The 21,759-nt window shown below is 39.3% G+C and overlaps 1 protein-coding gene across 6 annotated transcripts; it reads left to right on the top strand.

Moving 5' to 3' along the window:
- Positions 1-1,536: 1,536 nt before the first annotated feature.
- Positions 1,537-21,655, top strand: psip1a (PC4 and SFRS1 interacting protein 1a). Of its 6 annotated transcripts, XM_088075940.1 has the most exons (19): positions 1,829-2,164; positions 7,019-7,107; positions 7,266-7,382; positions 9,797-9,886; positions 10,463-10,539; positions 11,411-11,549; positions 11,874-11,963; positions 12,309-12,428; positions 13,671-13,730; positions 13,824-13,884; positions 14,553-14,646; positions 14,854-15,028; positions 15,129-15,208; positions 15,501-15,556; positions 16,644-16,714; positions 17,206-17,307; positions 17,791-17,992; positions 20,263-20,359; positions 20,963-21,655. In XM_088075940.1, the coding sequence occupies exons 4-19, from the start codon at positions 9,815-9,817 to the stop codon at positions 20,991-20,993; spliced, it is 1,527 nt and encodes a 508-aa protein (XP_087932066.1). In that variant the 5' UTR covers positions 1,829-2,164; positions 7,019-7,107; positions 7,266-7,382; positions 9,797-9,814; the 3' UTR covers positions 20,994-21,655. The 6 variants fall into 6 exon arrangements, with proteins under 6 accessions (XP_087932064.1, XP_087932066.1, XP_087932065.1 ...); XM_088075938.1 differs by lacking the exons at positions 1,829-2,164; positions 7,266-7,382 and adding an exon at positions 1,537-1,677; XM_088075939.1 differs by lacking the exon at positions 7,266-7,382.
- Positions 21,656-21,759: the final 104 nt, after the last annotated feature.

Consider the following 21,759-nt stretch of genomic DNA (forward strand, 5'->3'; position numbering starts at 1 on the left):
TTACTGGTCACTGTCAATTTACTTTTGTTCAAACATAAAAAATGTTACCTTAAGTAATACTGAATTATTTTGTGGGCCCAAACACACTCAAACAAGCCGGCAGCCAGGGGAAACAAAAAAGAGAAATAAAAACAAACCCCACGTTGCAGGCATGTTGGTTATTGCACAAAAGCAGAATTCAGAAATCCAGTATACTGGAAAAAGCGAGGCTTGACCTAGTCTCATCAGTGCCTCCTGGCTTGATCGATTGCATGTTTGCCAAGCCAGGATGAGGAGGTGCGACTATGTCAAGCCAGGTGTAAGTATTTCAGACAAATGCACGTTCATGAATAGACCACGTGTCGATTGCAGATTTTCCTGATGCAGACATGGACAAGACATGTGCAGCATAGTTTTCAGCAAGTAAGTAGCAGCTTCTCATGGAAATGTATGAGGAGGTAAAGAATATAATGTACAAAAAAAAGGAAAAACGGCCACTATAATCAAACAGAGAGAAAAGGCCTGGCAGACAATAGCAGACCAACTAAATGCGTAAGCAGTGAACGAAACATACAGTTAATAAATATGCAGGTGTGGGGAATATGGTGTAATGGTTAATGATGCCAACTTATCATTGAGGGGCTTGGAATCGAGTCCCTTTTAATACGATATATGTCTCTTCAGATCAAAATGTCCATTCATTACTCTTTATGTCTACCTTTAACTTCAGCTGCATTGACACGTTGTAATTACTACAAAAAAAAAGAAAAGGCCTACTTGTTATTTTTACAAATGATCAGTTGGACATTTTGCCTTAAAAGTTAAAAGTCCAAAGGGCCACTCTACCAAACTCATCCACAATGCCACACAGACAGTCAGTGGGATGGTGAGGGCATAAGTGATGAAGTTATTGCCCTCATCACTGACTTCACTGAAACCAATTTGCAACTTCTTTAGCCATTTCTAATCACCACACAATTGCTATAATAGCCTACCAATATGTGCGATATTAATTGAACCTCTGCAGTCAATTTAAATAGCAGGTTAGGTGGTGTTTTGGATAGAAGTGTTGACGTTTAATTGACTGGTCTAGGTTTGAATCCCACTCATGCTGTGCACATTACCTTTAACTCTATAATTAAAATTATAACAGTACTTAACTTAATTACAGTGTTAAGGCCTATTTTAATACAGGCTAATAAAAATGAATAAAAATATAGAGTTCAAGAAGACCATGGAATAATTGTAAAACATATTAATTTCCAATCAAAGTGACAGCTGACTGAACAAATTAGACTCCAGGATTAAACAAGCCTGGTTGTTAGCCTGGTCGGGAGCAGGCTAGCTGCACTAAACAAATCTCCATGATAACTTATGTGCCTCTGCTTTCATGCAACCGAGTCACGGCTAAATTCATCCTGGATACCTGGAAAATCCTGACTTAATCCGCTATCTGGATTTTGTGCAACAGCCCTCCAGTGGAAGCTGGGGATTGTGGCAGCGTAATACAGTTGAAGCCAGTTCACTTTGACCGTGCAGAAACAGCAGGAAAGTACTCACAGTAGCAGAGTTCACCTCACAAGAGCCCCAGTAGTTCACCTCGAAGTCGGCGGGAGACGCTCGCGGGCTGACAGCGAGCTGCTGGCGCGCGGCTGACCGCGGAGGACCCTCGGTGGCGGAAATCTTCTTTCTTGACCGGTAAGCTAGCGGCTGCTCTCTCTCACAACAGACAAAGTCCATACAGCGAAAGTCTCCATTTAAAACCTTGGAGCTGAGGAGGCCGACTGCGACGGACCATTGGAGGAGGAAAAATCGTATTTTTCCCTCTTTGTCTCGGAGCTCAGCTAGCCGCTGCAGCTCCGACTCACAACAGCCAAGTCCACTATCAAAGTCCTATTTCACCTCCACAAGTGGTTATATACGTCGAAAGCTTCTGACTGACCGGGCGGAACCGAAAAACTACGTTTTTCTTCTGCCGCGGAAATTTTTTGTTTTGATGTTTTTTTGCACAGTCATCCCAGAGCCCTTTAAGAGAGTCGCGTCATCTCCCTTCACTTCAACTGACCGTTTTTTCACAGCAATGGCGGAACGTTGAGCATCACAGTAGTGCCCGGAAGTAGCATTAATTGCTAGCGGCGCAGTGGAGTTGCAGTAGAGAAGACCATTTGTGGTGGGCTTTAACAGGGTAAGGCGTCTAAAGAATCGTTTTTGATATTATCAGCATATTTTAGCTAAATTAACATGTGCATTAAAGCGTGGTATTGGATTATCTGTTGCTAAATTAGGACTTTTAGGACTATTACTTAGCAATAACAGATGTGCTAACAGAGTAAGCTAACGTTAGTACACTGTATTGTATATACTGTACACATATCATTAGCCACTAACAACTTGTTAATGTAAAATGTCCTGCTATTGAGTAATTTCATCTTAATTTAGGGAGTTAAAGGGGAGAAAAGGCTTGTGTGATTTATTTTACAGGTAAGTGTGAGTTGCATGTCAGCTTTGGTAAATACAACATGGTGCTTGATAGCAGAGTGCTATTTTATGGTACATAAGTACTGATATGGATTAAGAGTGCATATTTGAGACTAAAAGACAATGTAAAACAAACAGTACTGTAAACATAAATCAAGAGTGAATGTTTTTAGCTTTGTGATTCTGTTGACTCAATTTGTTTATATTCAGCTGATTTTCCATTGATGGCAAAGGCAGTGAAGCTGAAAGACCTGAATGAGATCACAGGGTAACTCATTTAGATAAATGAAAGGTACTAGGCTTAATGGGGAATTATTCTAAACACTGAAATTGTTTATTCTAGTGCACTAACTCAGCCCAATGCTAGCTCCTGCTCCCAAAGCCAATCTCCAATCAGGAAAAGTGACACATATAAACAAGTCACATACATTAAAATGAAATTTTTTAGGTTGTATTCTGTTTATGCCACATGTTAGCATGGATGTATTAAGAATAAAAATACAGCCATGAGAAAACCACGTATTAAAGCAGCCTACTTAAAGTGTTATTATAAAGTTAATATTAAAGTAACCATGTTAATAACATCAAAATAAATTTATTCAAAACAAAACTCACTTTTAAAAGCCAGGGAAAACCTGTAAGTTTAATATTTAGGGGTCAAGTAAGTTACCCATGGCTACACTGTTGAGGAGTACAATTGTAGCAGGGACAAATTTTTCAGTCTGTTTGTCCTAGACCTGTCCAGAGTGTCTGTGTGACCAGATGGGAGTAGCTTGTACTCTCTGAACAGGGGGTGACTGTCTTCAAGGACTGAACGGGCCTTCATTACAGCTCTGACCTTATAAAAATTGGAGAGCTTCTCAAGATTAGTGCCAACTATTTTACTGTGCAGTCTCACTATGCCTTCTTACCTATCCATGTTTTTCAGGGTAAGTGAACCAAACCAGCAGATAAAAGAAAAAGTACATACAACAACAACAACAACATACAATTTTCTCATTTTAATAAATGTTTAAAAAAACACCCAAAACTCAAAATTATTTAAAATAAAAGATAGAAAAACACCCTAAGACTCAAATATATTACAAAAAGAAGGGAAAAACATTTTAAAAAAACTCTAAATTATAAACAAACTCAAGACTAACATCCCCTAAAACTAATCGATTATATATTATATTAAATGTTTATCAGAATAGTTGGCAATTTTCCATGAATCAACAAAGTGATTAATCGACTTATTTTAAGTTAGTTTAGTAATTTAATTTTTAACAAAACATCATATTTAAAAACCCCTGTAATCAAAGCTGTCATATAATGTAGTGAAGTAAAAAGTACAATTTTCCCTTGGAAATGTAGTGGAGTAAAATTATAAAGTAGCATGAAAAGAAAATACTCAAGTAAAGTACAAGCACCTCAGGTTTAGGCTGAAGTACAGTACTTGAGCAAATGTACTTAGTTATATTCCACTACTGGTTGTGATTAAACCGATCCAAACTGCTGCCTCTGCATCAGTGAGGTCTGGTTGAAAAAGAGGGCGAGTGCTGGGACAGCAGTAAATCTGCCAGCCAGCCTTGGCTAATGTCAGCCTGATGGAGGCTCCAAACCAGTGGGGTGGGATGTTCCGCTACAACCCTCTGCCCTATGGTCTACCGTCATAATTAATATGTTGTTGTATCAAAGTTGAAGCATTTGCCTCCGAAATGTCCCGCGCCCAGCCCCCTTATTAAAGACCTGACCTCCAAGCAGCTGAAGGTTGCTCGGCAAACTTGGCACACCCCCGAGCGAAAACATCTGCTTTCCTCACAGGCAGGACCGCCACGGACCCCATGTCTCAGCTGGTTCCCACAGCTCAGAGAGAGAGCCCTTCCCCTGTCCTCACACACTGACCCCCACATTTATAACCCCGCCCACCCACCGCTGCTGAGACCTCCTCAACAAGCCTTGGGCCCAGGCCTGGACCTCTCCATCACCTCCCCCGTCCACATGTAGCACCGTGCCAGTGTGGTCACTTTACTGCTGAGAGGACTGCTCCTGTCTTGTTATCCCCACATCACAGCCTGTCGAGAGGAAGGGAGGGATGGAGGGGAATGGGAGGGAGGGGAGGCGTGGAGGGAGAGGGGGAGGAGGCATCTGCGCTGCTCCCACAAAGCGGCGACTGTTGGAACGCTGACAGAAGCATCTGTCATCCCCTGCCTTCACACACTCACCTGCTGTCCGAGGGCCTGACTCCTTCTATCTTCCTCCTTTGCTCCCTGCCTCTCTCACCTCGCTCCTTCCTCGCTGAGCTTTCTTGGTGATTATGTGAAGCTCTTGGACGCCTCCTTTACAAATCCCACAAACTGTACCTTCTCCCATCCTTACTATTAATGGCTTAGAGCCACCAGTGCAAGACTGCACAAGCAGATTTCTTTAAAACTCAGACTGACATCAGTTTTCTTATGTTGCGATCAGATGCCTTTTACAGGCACATAAAAACCTTCAAACCAGAGCAAATTGGTTTGATTCATTTTGAAAACATTGAAAAAAGGCAATGCACAACTTGGACAGAAATGTCCTGCAAACTGCAAGAAATTAGTTTAGGGTGACAAGAAATATGACCTGAAAAAGAAGACAGAGAAAAAGAAAATTTTAAGATTTTGTTGTTGTTTTTTAATCAGAGAGGGGGGAAATTCAGAAAACATCATGTATAATTATTATAATGATGTATTTAAAATAAATGTTACAGAGGGGGAAAAATCAAATTTTTAAAAATTTATAGCACTTTTCTCAGGTCATTTCCTTGTTTTCTTATTTTTTCAAATTTTCAGATTACTTTCTTGAAACTTTTCCTAATTTTCTTTCAAATATTTTGGGGTATTTTTTGTAAATGTATTCATTGCCTTATTCTTATGCTCTTTAAAGGAATCATGTAGTGGCATTTTAAAGTTGTTTTGCCTAAATAATGTATTTTTTTCCCATCATAATAATGCAAAATGTTGCTCTCCAACAAGAGGACAGTCTCCAAACAACTATGCAGAAGTACATGAGACTCCGCTCTGCCAAGTCCCTGCCAAATTAAGCAGTATTTATTAACAAATATTGCTATGGTGTTAATGAATGTACTGACCTGTCTTGCGACTACTTTATCATTCTCCAATGGCACCCCCGTCCATTCCCCGAACATGCTGAAGAGTTGCCAGCAGTAAGGGGAAAGATGCCAATCCATGTGTATGACACACACATAAAAAACACACACAAGCTCAAGGACACCATCGCTCATTCAAGTGCGGGAAAGGTGCCCTTCAGATGGCGCCACACGGGAAAGTGTAAGAACCAAAAATCAATGATTTTGCACAAAGTTTGCAGCTGAAAAACCTTAATAAATTTTCAGAGATATTGATAATTAGACTGAGTTAAGGCAGATGAGGTTATTTTGGGTGAAGTCTCTTCGGTTTTTCTTTTTCCTATTAAGTTAAAGAGTTTTTTGTAAAGTTTTTCCATTTTCAGAGAAAAGGGAGGTTTAAGGATGGATGCTGTACCTACTATATAATGCACTTTTAAACCAAATTTGGGATTTGTGGGCTATATAGATAAAATTATCTTATATAGTGTCTTAGCTTATCTGGATGTTGCCATTGCCATCATTATTCAAAAGTTCAGTGTGTAGGATTTAGGGTGATATTAGCAGAAATGGAATATGATATAATAAGTATGTTTCTTTGGTGTGTGATCACCTGAACATAAGAATCAATGTGCATTTATATTTATTTAGGGAGCAGGTACTTGTCCACAGATTTTGCCATGTCAGTGCTTTCATGACAGAGTCAAACATCAACCTATCTCTAATCTCAATAACATCCACGGTTTTATGGTTAAAAGAATGGTCCAGGAATGAATCGCAAAACAGGAATATGAAGTAGCATTTATGCACTTAGGCGTACGGTTCCCTCTTCTCGAAGTCTATAGGATTTTGATTAGATGTCTAACTTAAGGGATAACTGGGGTTAACACAAGTTTAAGATATTTTCCGGTTGTGTTCTACAACATAAAATACGTCAGTAAATACTCCATTGGTTAAAAGACAGTTGCTCAAAAGTGACTAAAAGAGACTGCAGCCTTGTAGTGATGTGGTGATGTTCAGTCATGGAACTGAAATGTTCGTGTATAACCTCATGTTAGCTTTTTACTTCTGGCAGTTGCATTTACGCTTTAGTAAAGATTGGTGTTCATTTGTGAAGGTTATTTTGCTGAACAAAACTTGTGTCATAAGTGTCATAAACGATTGTTTGCTACAGAGCTTATTTTCTGCTATAATCCTGCTAAATCCAATGGAAAAATCCTGTAGGCTTTTTGACAAGGGAACCATGGCAATGCTAAGTTCATCCCTGCACCTCTGTTCAACTCATGAACCAGCATGTGTCACTATGACATCAGAGCTCACCTGAGTTCCTGCAGCTCACCTGCCAGTGTGTATCTGTGCTGCAGCAGTTTTATAGATCTAATGTTATGAAACATTTTAGGCAAATTACTGCATTTCCTGAAACCTGACTGTTCCCTTTTTTTCGTTGTCTCATTGCCACAGTAAGCAAAGGGAGGTGATTTTGAATGGCACTGGTCATATATAAAGATGCTTCTCTCAGCATGTGAGCGAGGACGCCGCAAAGAAGAGAGGTGAGTTAACAAATGAGTGTGGAAGGATAGCAGGACTTTGTGGCCCTCAGAGACAGAGTGGTTTGGGATGTTCTGCCAACACCTCGTCTGCCAGGGTGAAGGATACACACTCACATTCACATTCACACACACACACACACACTGTCATCTTTCCACAGCTCCATCGCTGGCCTCTGTTACATCCGTGTGTCTGAGCAGGAACCCCACTAAGCTGGCTGGGGTCCAACACCAAGGTCTCTCACCTCGCAGGCTGGGCAGGGGGCCTGGTAGCTCCTGTGAGTTATTCTTGGGCATGGACCCCGGTTCACCCTCTCGTCTCCTTTTGTCTCATCCACTCGCCTCTGGCCCATCCCGGTCTCCCCTTCTCCCTTATGCCCCTCTCTGGTTCCCTGTGGCTGATGAGCCTGTCCTTCAACTATCAGCATCTTCTTTTGTCTTTAACACGCACACACACACACACACACACACACACACACACACACACACACACACACACACACACACACACACACACACACAGTAGACATGGATTTATGTAGCTCTCGATTCTGTATCTGTGTTGCCACAAATGTTGAGGTCACCTTCATATACTTCCACCATCTGCAGTGTTTTATAAGTAGAAAGCACTTAAGAGACCAGTGGATGACTTATGTAAATATTTTTTTCTTAAACTCTTGATTATCCCTTAGATACAATTTTTTAAGCTTAATAAAATACCTTAGAGAAACAAACAAACAATTATAAAAAGAAAGTTTTGAATTGTGATTAGAACTAAACAATTTGAAAAGAATAAGATCTTAATAAAATACCTTAGAGAAACAAACAAACAATTATAAAAAGAAAGTTCTGAATTGTAATTACAACTAAAACAATTTGAAAATAATTAATGAAAGTTTTTTTTTAAGCATTTTGTGTGTCTTTGTGGTCATTTTGTACCTCTGATTGTTTTGGCCGTTTTTGTAGTTATGCTGTGTATCTTTGAAGCTCATTTGCTTCTGTGTGTGGTCTTTTTATGTCTCTTTTATATCATTTTGAGTCTATTCCTGGCCTACGTGTGACATTTTGCAGGGAAAGATCAGAGGACTTTGGGCCCCTGGGCATCTGCCCAGTAGGACCGTTCAGAAATCCATCCACTGACACACTATAGTAAATTCAGTTTCAACAGTTCATAGTATTCACACCAAACTCCATATCGACACATTTTAAAATGAAATTTAAAAAAAACAAAACATACAAAGCACAGCATGAACTTCTTACTCTCTTGATTTTAAGGAGCAATTCCAAACACCAAAACCCTGACTTCAATTCATCACTTTTGCTTTGCTTCACTTCATGTGTTGGACCTGATCTCCCCACCAGAGGTCACTGAACACGAGCCAAACGCAGTCTAATGTTCATATTCTGTCCACAAATGTGTCCATCAGTCTACCAAAAGAAATGTAGGCCTTTCTTGATTAGGTCTACTAAAATACTCATACGTACATTTCACGTTTTGGTGATTTCGAATTTGAGATTAAAGTGTAACAAAAGAGGGAAAAAAAGATATATTTATGTGACAGGGATGTGAGTCACGTTCTTTGTGTTCCTTAAAAAAAATCCAGCCCAACATTAGCCGTGGCCCCGGGATAAACATGTGATTAGTGAGGCTGGATCCTGCAGCCTCAGCATCAGCACCAGGCGTGAGAGAGGAGCAATTGCAGAGCTCCCACTCTGATCCTTTTTTCAGGTACCAAGAACATCCGAGATTCAACTCGTAACAAACATATGAGTAAACGCACAGTAAATTAATCGCATACTTTTAAAACATTAATGTCACTATAGATTTGTTGCAACTAGTTTGTATGGCAACGACATTTTGCGTGGCTGTAACCATTTGTAAATCATGATCTGGAGCGCACGCGTGGAAGACGACGCCCACTTTTTTTCCCCATAGACATCGTTTATGCTGCGTAGACGATCTTTGTAGTGTGAAGATGACCCGCGCGGTCACTTTCACAAATATTTGCAGTCATAAAATACTAGTTGGCGTAATCGTGACTCAAGCTATAACTTCACACACATTAAATATTTCCCTAATGTGGCTCGCAGCGTTTTAGTTTGCTTCTCAAATCAACAACAACACAAGTAAACGACGTGTAATTAAAATGGACTACCCCATCCTGCCATATAGTGGTACAGTCTGTCGACGTCCTGCGCGGGAGCGGAAAACGTGCATCCGACTGTGGGGAGAAGGAGCGTTGTGTTTTCCTGGTAAGAATATATGTTGCAACACCACTTTACCGAAACACTAAAATATTGTGCTGTCTTACAGACATCTGCACTAATCAGAAGGTCAACTAAATTAAGAAGGACATGTAGTTTCGGTAACACTTAATAGCTAAAGCTAACTAGCTTGTGTTTGTTGACGAGGCGTTCTGCTCTTCTCACGTTTGTTAACTTCGCTTTTATGGACTGCCAAGTGTCAGGGAGATTACCTGGAGGGTATTCACTGTCTGTGTGTGATACAAGAGTGTTACTGTGAGTCTGAATACGACTGTCACGTTTGAATGAACTGTGGACTCCAGGGGATGTTGGTGGTGGTCAGGGGGAGGGGCACATGGCTGAGTAGATGCACCTTAATATTGATTGTGGGAATATCACAACAAATATGTGAATGTGTGTATTAAGTTATTTTTGTTTTTTGCCCCAGATTAATAATACGTTCAACATGACTCGAGATTGGAAACCTGGTGATCTGATCTTTGCAAAGATGAAGGGCTATCCACACTGGCCTGCACGAGTAAGTATGGGTCGTCACATCATAGGTTAATTTCTGCACAGATATTTATTACATTAAACCCCTTTAAACCTGATCAAATTGGTTTGATTTTGTTGAGAAAGGGAGACGGCATTGAGAAACTTAAGAAGACATGTCTCAAAAAAGTTTTTAAAGAACAATAACAAAAATAACCTAAAAATATATATAATTTTTTTTCTGTAACAATTTTAATATAAAACCATTCTAATCATAAATATAGCTTTCAGGACTTTTTTTTCACTATTTTTTGTGATATATATATATATATATATATATATATAACTTTTTTGCTTATTTAAGGCATCTAAATGCAGCACAAAAATCTGATATTGATACAAGTTTCAAGGGGTTAAAACTTGTGTATTTGACACCAAAATGTAGGTGCAAAAACCCATATGCCAAAAGGCAGCAAATAACCACATCCTCCCTGCACACTTAAACCACAGGCACAAACGAACAGTGCCTTAGCACACACCTGAGAAAAATTGCCTTTGAATGTTGATTTTGTCGTTAAGGGCTGCAGGTAAATAAAAAAATGTTCCTCTTTTTTTCTCCCAGATTGATGAAGTCCCAGACGGCGCTGTGAAGCCATCCAATATCAAGTTCCCCATCTTCTTCTTTGGCACCCATGAAACGTTAGTAACCGACTGCAAACTATTTTTGTCTTTATTTTGATGAACAAATAGACAGTACTGCAGGAAAAGCTTTGATCTGTTGTTATATGGTCAACTAAAACATATAAAGAAAACTAAATTGCCATTGAAAAACAGAGGGATTAAAGTAATTTGTGTACTAAAATTTGAGTTATCTATGCAAGTGAAGAATCTGAAAGGGTTTCTTTAAACAAATACTATGCAAGATTTTCCTTAAAAACAATGTATAGCCTCATATATATCTTTTATTTAACCAAGTAAAAGACTCATGGAGATTTAAAATCTCTCTGACAAGAGTGACCTGGCCAAGAGGGCAGCTTAAAACATAGTTACAACAATAAATACAGACAAATACAACTATCACACAATACAAAGAGCAAGCACAACCTCCAGTTAAAATGCAAAATAGGACAATCGGATACAAAAAATGTGCAGTTATCAATTTCAGTTAACATGTACAGTGGTGTATGCAGTACCCACAGCCATACAGATGTATTCCTTTCAGTCATCACTTAGGACCCACTAAAACATGTGGCAGCATATTTTTCTGTAAAGACTCTGCTTTCTGCCTGTATTTTCTTATTTTCTGTGTGCACCCACAAGGGTAAAAAAAAACCCCACAAATATAGCAAGGAAAACGCCAAGCAAGAGTGAATTTGGGGTTGGCTTGTACTTTCACTTTCTCTGACAAGTGTGATTACAAACAGTAACCCACAATTCTGCATAGCGTTCCTTTAAAATACATAAATGCTTGGTGAGCGGCTGAAATCAGACTACCTGTGTCTGTGTTCTGCTGTAAACACAGCAAGCAGCAGTAAAAGTGTTAAATTCTGGATTGTCTTCTTTCAAACAGAGCGTTTCTGGGCCCAAAAGATATCTTTCCGTACCAGCCCAACAAAGAGAAATATGCCAAGCCCAACAAGAGGAAAGGCTTCAACGAAGGATTGTGGGAGATTGAGAACAACCCAAAAGTTGAGCTCACTGCACCAAAGGTACATCTTTCTCTGCTGTATGTCCTCCAAAGACATTTTTCAGTGTTTAACCCACAGATGTCGGCCTGAGGCTCAGATAGACTATATCTCGTATCCTGATATACCTTTCGTCATTTAACAGTTTTATTGTGAATGCATTTGTGTATAATTTCCTCCTCTGGGTTTTTACCTGACTATTTAAATCTACAATAAATGTGTTTATATTTTTATCTGTTTTTAGCTACCTGAGAGAAAACAAAAATAGGTGGTTCAGAGCTTCCTTGTTAATGTGTTTTTGCCAATGTGTTTAATTTAAATGATTTTTTTGTTTGTTTTTGTTTTAAGCCGGTCCCCCCTGAATCTTTCCCTGAAAAAGATTCGGACAGCAGCCCAGAAGTCGAGGAGGAAGCAGATAACAAGGGATTAAAACCCAAAGTAAGTCTTTACTCTTTAAATGTGTCATTCACGAGTAAAGAATCGCACAGTCAGTCACTTCACTGCATTGACATGCTACCTGTTTGTTTTTGTGTTGTCAGCTTCTTTCTTTCTTTCTTTGCTGTTTTTCCTCGAATCTTTCTCTAAAGTTTGTCTGTGTCCTACGTAATTACATATCAGTGTAGGCAATAGTTTACTAAAATTATTGGTGTCATTTTGTATTAATACATTGTTGTACGCTAAGAGTAGTGTGTGGAACAGACGGATACTCGCTAACTTTTCTCCTTTGCAAGACTCGTTGACCCCACCGCACTGCGTCCTATGCTGTGTCTTGGGTGCATTCAGGTTCCAGGAAGTGAGGCTGAGAAGGAGAATGAGAGTGTGGAGGAGGAGGAGGAGGAGGAGGAGGAGGAGGAGGAGGAGGAAGGGTCTCTGATGTCTGAGCAGGGTCCTCAGAACCAGGATGTACGTACAATGCATGCTGGGATCCCATAAAGCGGCGCAGGTCGCCTCACCCCCTCCCCATTGGAAAGCATGTGACACTTGGTGGTTTTTCAAGCGGTGGTTTGTTTCTGTTTGACTCAGAGTTCTTGTCGGCAGCCACAAACATCCGTCGGTGCTTGGTGTTTTTATAAGAGTGCCTTCTCTGGGTTTTCTGTGTTAATGACACTGAGATGATAACCGATTATTTGAGAAAACACAAATGATTCACAAGATTAAATACTATAAGCTAAGCATGGCTGGCTCTGGATCAAATTGATTTAGGTTTGGGAAATGTGCGAAAGTAACAAAAAATAATTGGTTTCCTTCTTCTCTGTGTACCTCTCTGAGACCACCCCGACAACTTTAATTATTGCTTTTCATGTCCTGCCTTTCCCTGTCCACATATTCAAAAACCAATGTTGCAATTATTTGATTTTATTTCTGCATGGCTTTCTGTGTGCTTCGGAGAAAGGTAAGTTGTTTATGTGTTTAATGTCTTTTGCTCAGGATAAGACGGTCTCTTTTTATTTGACATTTCCCTCACTGTCTTTTTTTAGCAAGTCAACTGTACCCCAATTCCTCACTACATACACCAAGTATACCTAAAATCTCATAATGAATACTAAAAACGTGCTGTTAATTTACACTATTGTTCTTCGACACATAAAGATGACAGAGAAGCTGCTCACATTGCAAAAAAATTAAATAAACTTTGGATGCTGACACAAAAAGCTCCACACACAAAGATCTCACAAAACAAAACAAAACAAATATTAGAGCTCAAATTTGGCATTTTAAAGTCAGTTTAATTGACCCCTGATGGCATGTGTCATCCCTGTCCAATCATAGACATATAGCCAAGAGATAAAAATGGTTTTCACAGCACAATTTTAGTACAAAACATGTAATTATGTTGATTTCTTTTACCGTGTACAGTAAGTGTGTTTGGAATTTGGACACAGCATTTGTCAATGAAACACTGGCACACGGAGAGTAATATCATATGTAGACACTAGATGGTGTTATTGATCCACAAATATATATCACTTGTCAAAACGGACTGGATTAAACCATCCAAGACGAATGAATATTTGCAAATATAAAGAATTTCAATTGTCCACTGGCTTTCACTTTAGAAGATGCTGCTGTTAGGTTAAAGAGAACTACAAGACAGTCAGGATTGTAAGACTGAAATAAAATGTAACAAAGCGTGTTGCATTTTAGGGCTCAGCACAGAAAGAATCCACAGATGCTCCTAAAACTAAGAGAGGAAGAAAGAAAAAGGTAGGTAGTATTTTTTTAATGGTTTACAGTCGGTGGTCAGTGATCTATAAGAAATGGTTTTGAGAAAGTAATTTTTGTTATTTTATTTTCCAGAGTGATGCTGAGCAGGAGGCTGAAAAACAAGATGCTCCTGCGAGTCCTGTTAGTCCCTCAGGTAAGCAGTGTTCCCTGGGATTTTGGTACTAATAATGCAAAGAATTACACCACCCACAAAATGATCATTTGTGTGTTAATTACTCATTGTGTGTTACCTTGAATTCATTTAAAAAACGTTTTTCTTTCATGCCTCCACGATGATCAGAGAATCCAAAAAAAGCAACTGTTCTCAAAGAATTCAGGTCATTCAGGGCCGCATTTAACAACAGTGAATTTATATCAAAACATCTGTTCACAAACTGTCCTTCAACTCGTGCAGAATAATCCAAGTCTCATTCATCCAGTTGTGTTCAGTATTTCCCAAACCATTTTGGTCAAAAGTATCAATATGAAACACTTCCACGTTCACCTTGGAGGCATGCGAGAAAAACAAATTTCTTCCTGAATTCAAGGTACCTCATGGTGAGTAACTGTTGTGCAAATGGTCATTTTGCAGGTGAAGTATTTTGTTAAGAAGATGCACAGATAGACAGGAAATGGATACATACATATACAAAAACTATGAAAGAATACATTAATCATAGCGACAAACATATTGCACGGTGGAATTGTAGGACATTTGCACTGTATAACATTTTTTATTTCAACTATAAGTAGAATTTAGCTCCCCTTTTTACATAAACTGTATTTATGGTGTGTCTGAGTTATTTTGTGTCCATGTACCAGGTGCAGAGGGTCCTAAACGAAGAGGCAGGAAGCCCAAAAGTGAGAAGTTACTGTTGCTCCAGCAGCAGGAACAGCAAGGCTCAGGAAATGAAATGTAACCACAGGAAAATGAACACACAACATACACACACATAGCAAAAATCTAACATAAGTCTGTGTGTCTTGACCACTACTTTTTGACAGGCTGAGAACAATCTGCTCCTGCTTGGAAGAAATTATGCTTATAATATTTATTTATGATGACAAGTTTGTTAAATTATCAACCCACAACCTCTTTAAAGACATTTTCTCTCACATTTAGGGACACTGCTGAGTCAGAGAGAAAGAGAAAAAGGGCAGCAGAGGACAAGTCCAAAGGCGGAGAGGAGGAGAAGAGGAAGAAGGAGGACAGCAAAGGAAAGGATGCAGAGGGAAAGGAGCCTGAAGCCAAGAAGAAGAAGAAGGACGAAGGGTCCTCAGGCTCTGACGATGAAGAGGCAGGTGTTCAGGACAACATGAAGCCTCCTTATTTGAAATCCATGTGAACAGTCAGTACAATGCTTTCATGCACATGATTTGTATTTCTTTTGACCTCAGAAAAACAAAGGCAGAAAGAAACACCAAAACTCAGAAGTGGACAAAGATGTGAGACGGCGGAAAGCAGATGAATTGAGAGAGTACGTATACATACAGAGACTGAAATGATGTTCATATGTTGCTTATTCTGGTCTCTGAAAATCCAACAGTAATTAAATTACAGTTATATGAAGAGAGACCTTAACATTCAAGAGGGAATAATCTAAATAGATTACATAAAAGGTATTTCAATTTGTAAATAACTTGAATGCAAAATTAAATAACAAAATATTTCACTCATCGGCTACTATTACGACATACATTCATTCAAACAATCATTAGGAGAGAATTGGATATATGTTTCTGAAAAAGTCTGGTTATTTTGTCTTTCAGGTCAAACAAAGACGACGGGAAAAAAAATGAAGAGAGGACAGGGGTCAAGAAGAAGGGTGACTATCATACTTCAAATATCAAAATGCAACTAGTCTGTAGGGCGTTGAATTAAAGTGTCACAGTCATCAAGGCTCATGTTTGAGGAATGAGGCAGTCTTAAAATCTTCCTATACAAAGAAAAGAAAAGATTATGTGTGAAGATGACTGTCATCAGTGCAGGTGAGTTAAATAAAGGACAAGAGAAAAGTTTTATTGTCATACAGAAATGAATTACACACTGAAAGTCCCCGTACAGTGTGTGTATCTGCTAATCTGTTTGGCGATCTGCCTAATACAAAAGCCTTCACATAAAGTTGCCTTTGCACTATAATTTCAGTTTGATGAAATTAAATACTGAGGTCATAGTGGAAATGAGGCTGATGCCATGGTGATGTGCAAAAAAAGTGAAAAACAAAACACAACAGCAGGATAGTTAAATGCAACATGAAAGTGTAACTGTAATTTGGGACACGTGGATTTTGTTTGGGGTAGTAACCATGAACCACTGAGGTAATTTTAAAATAACCCTGTGTAGCTTTGCACGCCAGCTAACTGAAGCAAAGTGATCAGATGACCATCAGTTGAACCTTAAAAATGTGGTAATGTCATTTAAGATCACAAATTAATGTGCAGTGTTTTTTTCCCAGCCTGACTAAATGTGAGGTGGTCTTCCTGTTTGGTGACGTGAAGATTCATGTTAAGGCAGGGAGACCCAGTTTTATCCCTCAGTGTGACGTTGTAACAACTCTAGAAAAAGACAAGACACTTGTCTTTAGGACAAAAAGATAAAATGCCCTTTGTTTATGCACAAAGACTTTTTTTTGTACTATTACCAGTTTCTAGAAGCTCTCCTGTTTTTTTGGCTTTTCATTGTAACAACTCTTGAGGTTCTTGAATTTAGAGCTCAGTTCCTCAGCAGCTTTAAGTGACATTACAACAAATATTTTTCAAATTTACACCAATGTAAAAAGCTGTTGTATATTGCAAAATGGGTTTTTGAAACGGACAACTCCTGAATTAACCTGATTCAAGTTCCGTTAACACATTGATGTAAGCTCAACTATGTCCTTCATAATGCTTTCTTTTTTCTCGTCTTTTCCACAGAAATTTCAACTGACGTGAAGCTCCAGAGACTCCACAGTGAAATCAAGATTTCACTGAAAATTGACAACCCTGTAAGTTCTGCTTACCACTGTCAGATTATATCTTCTTGTCACATATTGGCATACAAATCCATCTTTCTTTGTTGACAGCTTTGTAAAGTAACATTTGTCAGTTCAGTGCCTGAACGGAAAAATGAACAATGACACAAAGCTCAGACCCTCATATTGACGCAGTGTTTCAGATTTCCATAAAATGCCGTGAAACTGAAGCAGGTGGATTCCTTTAATCTAAATTTGATTCATCTATAGAAATAAATGTTCCTCTTAGTTACAATATTTCATGTTTTAAAAAAGGAATATGTCCATCAGTGTAATTCATGATCTTTCCAACATGACCAAAGGAAAATGACATCGGTTTTCATTCATCTCGACATACACACAGAGAACTGTTTTTAATGCACCATAATTGAGTTTGATAATTTAATTTTTTTAACTTCTAAATGCCTACACATCTTTCTTGCTTGCTTCCATGCCCCATTTCCCCACGGCACCCTCCTTACCAGGATGTGAAGAAGTGCTTGGATGCATTAGATGAGATTGGTGCCCTTCAAGTGACGACGCAGCACCTTCAGAAACACAGCGAACTCATTGCTACGCTCAAAAAGGTATTCTCACACACACACAAATCCATTTAAAGTAACATTGTCAAATTGAGCAATTGAACTATGCCAGGGTGTGGGGTTAGGTACCGAACCTGGTACAGACCAAATTATATGGGTTCAAATTTTGGTACTTGAGAGCACATCTAAGGCCAAACAACAAAGGTTTGAAAGCACCCTTAAGTGAGAATAATTTTTTTAAAAAGAGCCAAAGTGCTGCACTTTGAAGCCTTAAAGCCAGCCCTAGAGCTCTGTGGCGCTGCCGAGATCAACTTCAGACAAGAGGTGGCCCCAAAGCCAGAAAGCTGGACACGGAGTCCCACGGCTACTCCAACGGCTTCCCAGTGAGCCAGAACTATCGCTGCAGCACCGATCTGCCGCAATGGTTTGGGCATCTGGTCTCTTTTCTTTTCTACATTAACTTTGCCAATGCGAGTTCAAATGTTAACTTTACCCAACCCTGATGTGCATTTTTTATCCATGTTTTAGATTCGGAGATTCAAGGCCAGCCAGGACATCATGGACAAGGCCACCATGTTGTATAACAAGTTTAAGAGTATGTTTCTGGTCGGAGAGGGCGACTGTGTGCTCAGCCAGGTGCTTAACAAGTCTTTAGCTGAACAACGGCAGCACGAGGAGGCGAAGAAAGGAGCACTGAAGAGAGTGGAACAAGTCAAGGAAAACAACCCAGGTACTTTTTAGGTTTCAGTTATTTTCCTCACAAGTTGTTTTTAACACAGTTTAAAATTAATATTTAGAGCATATAATGTTTCTTTCTATTCCAGCTGCTTGTTTTAAGGTAGCATTTTGGTCACAGGGGTGCATGGTTTATCATTAAAGGATCTGACTGGTCCAAGGGATGATCATGACTCATGAACCAGTAAAGACTTGAACATGAGTAGTTGAGAGACTTTGATACATTGGCTCCCTCTGTTTGTGTTTTCAGTGGTGTTTCTTATGCCGATTTTGGATAACTGAACTGTGTGACCAGCTCACTGAAACTGCTGCTGTGTGTTAGTTTATACCACCACTTGATTTATTATCCCTTGTTAAATGAAATCTGAATTTTATCAGTACAAACTTGGTGTCACAAACTCTAAAATAGCTACAGTATGATCAGAGTTTTGAAGGGGCGGGTTGTGAGTACTCAAGAACTTTATTTGGACATCAGTGTTTTGAAAGTTTATATTTTTTGGACAGAACACAGTGATGTTACTGACATACATGAATATCTGCACAGATCTATAACAAACAAGGTGGATCTGCGCAGCCACTTTATGTTCAACATTTTTGGTCAGACATCACTCGATCTGATGTTAAAGGCAGAATAGTGACCAGGCAGACATAAGAGTGATGTTTGGGAGTATTTCTGCTAAATAAACCAAATAAATCTGCTGTGCAAGCTATGTAATGTTTAACTCTAACTCAAACTATCATCACTACAGTCTGTGCAGCGCAGAAAGGCAGGCAAATACTGTTGGATAGTCGTTTCAGAGCCAACTGACCTATCGCCAAGCCCCGCCTCCTTAGCTCACTTGGCCAAACAGTCGGAGCGCTGCCTAAACTGGCAATGGCGGCTGTCAGCATCAAAGACATGTTCAAAGATGCTGTACATAACGTCTGGGGACAGGCGCACCTTTTTTTCACACAGAAGCAATGAAAAGGGTCTTCACTATGCTGTGGTGTTAGCAATAACCAGCTTTTGCTTTCTTTGTAACGTTAGAGCTAAGCTAACGTTAATGGTTTTCAGTTGGGTGGACTTCAATCACAACATTTTGCTACAGTAAACACTGATGTCCAGTTTTCAAAGAACAAAAAGACTACGGTGAACAGATGACTTGATGAGCTAATGTTACAAAGCTACAGTTGGCCATAACATTAGTAGCTATTAGCTAACTTAATTAACGTTACCTAGCAAAGTTTGCTGCGAGCTGACATTATACATGATGCTGCCAACATAATGTATGAGGTAATATATGTTTGTGACTTTACAGCAGATTTTCTTAACGCTATGCTGCCTTACCTTAGAACAAATGTAGACATCCTTTTTTATCTTCTTAACGTAGCACGCAGTTTAATCCAAAGAGGACACTCTGCTCTGTTTATGTGAGGTTTAGGGAACGGGCTAAAATACGCTCCATTCCCAAGCCTCTCAGGATACCTCATGTCAGCGTTGCTTTTACCCCATACACATAGTTTGACCATTTTTTAAAGTTATAACTGCATAAATTTAAATAAAACTGCAGGGAAATCTAAATTTCTGATACTTCTGATGCTTTAGAGATTCGAGTGCACTGTGTAGCTGTAGGATTGGCCCGTGGCATTTGAGGGCGGGGCTAAGTGATGGGTCAATTTGCCAGTTTCTCATGTGAGTACTTGATGATAGTTTAATGCAAGCACCTGATTGCAGACATTATTTAAATTGTCTTTAAAAGTCTTTTTTTTTTCAAGCTGTTAGTATTTTAGCGCATCAGCACAGTTAGTATTGTCAGAGACGTCAAAGTCACCAGTTATTTCAGAAGGAAGTTATGTCTGCTGATTATTGGTAAATCAAGTATGACCAGCTGAGTCAAATATGAAAACCATCCAGACAGCAGAGACAATGAAGCTTTCACTCAGTTTATTTTATCCCCTCCCAGGAAGACATCACAGGATCTCTGTGGTTAGCATTCTCAGTAGAAACACAGAGTGTAATTAGAGGTCTGCAGCCACATCCTTGCTCTCTTGACTCACTTTATTAATACACGTAGTATACTTCTTACAAAATCAGTGGCACTGTGAAAGGTCTCTTTTTACAGCAAGGCATGTCAAATGGATGGAAAATCAAGTTTATCTCAGTAAGGTCTGGAGCTCGGCATGTGTCATCACATGCTCCTGTGAGTTCTCCTCTCAGCGGTGTTCTAGGTTGTGTAGTGACGCTCTCTCTGACTGAGTCTGCGTGTTTCTCTGTACTGCCTAAAGACAAGATGACAAATGGTGATACCAGCCCTGAGGAGAAGAGGCAGGAGACCGAGAGGGAGAAGCTTCCTGAGGACACATCAGTGGGAGAAAATCACAGGTAGTTTACCCAACGCATACACAAGAAAATGGCAGTCACATCAACAAACACATACAGTTACAGTGTAAAAGCCACAAAATTCAGGCATAAAGAGCACAAGAAATTGGCTATTTGCTATTGATTTGCAGGGGGCTGAGTCAGTGGCATTGACCTTTTACTTTTAATTAGATTTTTTGGAAAATGTTGGATAAATGGCACTCAACTCCAGGCCCATCGGTTCCCTCTGAAGATGTTCATTCAGTACAAGTACAAGTTTTTAGTTTCATTTTTAAAAGGGTCAGTCATTTCCCTAAATCAGCTGGGTATTGTAGTTTTCAGCAAATGTTACTGAAGCTACAGTAAACTATGTTTTGTTGGGGACTAAATGAAGCTGTGGATAAATGCATATTAGGTGCTGTAAGCATCAGGACACTGTATATGGGATTGACTCAAAATTAATTACAGTACCCATGTTCATTGTACTGAAGGTCACCCAGTGCAAGAGTGTGGCTCATTGTTTGTAGTGGTTTTTGGACAACAGTGGACATCTATGGCTCAGGACAAGAAGCTCTACCAGAGAGCCAAAACTGTCTTAATCTATTTCTTTACTCACTTTGACTGCAGTGCCCCAAAAGCCCAGGAAGAGTCAACCTGAGCATCTGACATACCTGAAGAAAAGAGAAGACGTTTGCTGCTGTTCTCGTGTCCAAACTGGGCTGACTGACTGTCCAGTTCCTTTGATGACTGATCATGATGACTGGTTTCCAGTTTACCCACTGTTTCTGTCAGTGATGCTGCTTAAAGGTTTCAGTACATCAAACCCATCCTCTCCCAAGACGAAGACTGACTGCATATTTTATTTTTTTTAACTTTATGTCACACCTGTTGAGTTTAATTAATATCTGTAAAAACTAAGAACTCGTAGCAGCACCTTAAACTTCAGGCATGCTCACAGAGACGAGGTTAGCACCATTTGGTCCCATTACTAATGTGGAGTAGATGGTTTTGATTGTACTCTTGATTATTTCATTCTGCATTTAAGTAGTTTTTCATCATTACAGATTGATCTAAACGTCACTTACGGATTATGTGGAGTACAGAGGTTTAGCTGCATGTAGAAGCACCATTACTGAGTCTAATAGTATCTGCCTCATTAACACTTTAAAGATTCACAAACAGAAAATTTGCCAAATTTTCTCTGTGTTCCCGTGTCTGTTTTTAAAACATTCTGTTTTTAACATAGATGTAAATAAGAGTATTTTTGTGCCTGTCTGATGACCTGTTTCAGCATCCAATAATAAAGTAGTGCATAAAGTACTTTTCTTTGTTTTTAATCAGATTCACTGTTTGCACAGAAATCATGTGGTAATTTCAAATATTGTTGTTTTTTAGAACACACAGATCTGGACACTAGACATCTT

This window comes from Plectropomus leopardus, chromosome 3, assembly GCF_026936395.1.
Source record: "Plectropomus leopardus strain MGB_pleo_1.0 chromosome 3, ASM2693639v1, whole genome shotgun sequence".
In the NCBI taxonomy this organism is placed as follows: domain Eukaryota; kingdom Metazoa; phylum Chordata; class Actinopteri; order Perciformes; family Serranidae; genus Plectropomus; species Plectropomus leopardus.

What these genes read in the sequence shown, in the direction of transcription:
- psip1a (XM_088075938.1), top strand. Translation starts at nt 9,815, where the DNA reads ATGACTCGAGATTGGAAACCTGGTGATCTGATCTTTGCAAAGATGAAG. An exon ending in GAGTCCTGTTAGTCCCTCAG is followed by an intron (nt 13,885 to 14,552) that starts GTAAGCAGTGTT and finishes TCCATGTACCAG; the next exon opens with GTGCAGAGGGTCCTAAACGA. An exon ending in CACTGAAAATTGACAACCCT is followed by an intron (nt 16,715 to 17,205) that starts GTAAGTTCTGCT and finishes CCTCCTTACCAG; the next exon opens with GATGTGAAGAAGTGCTTGGA.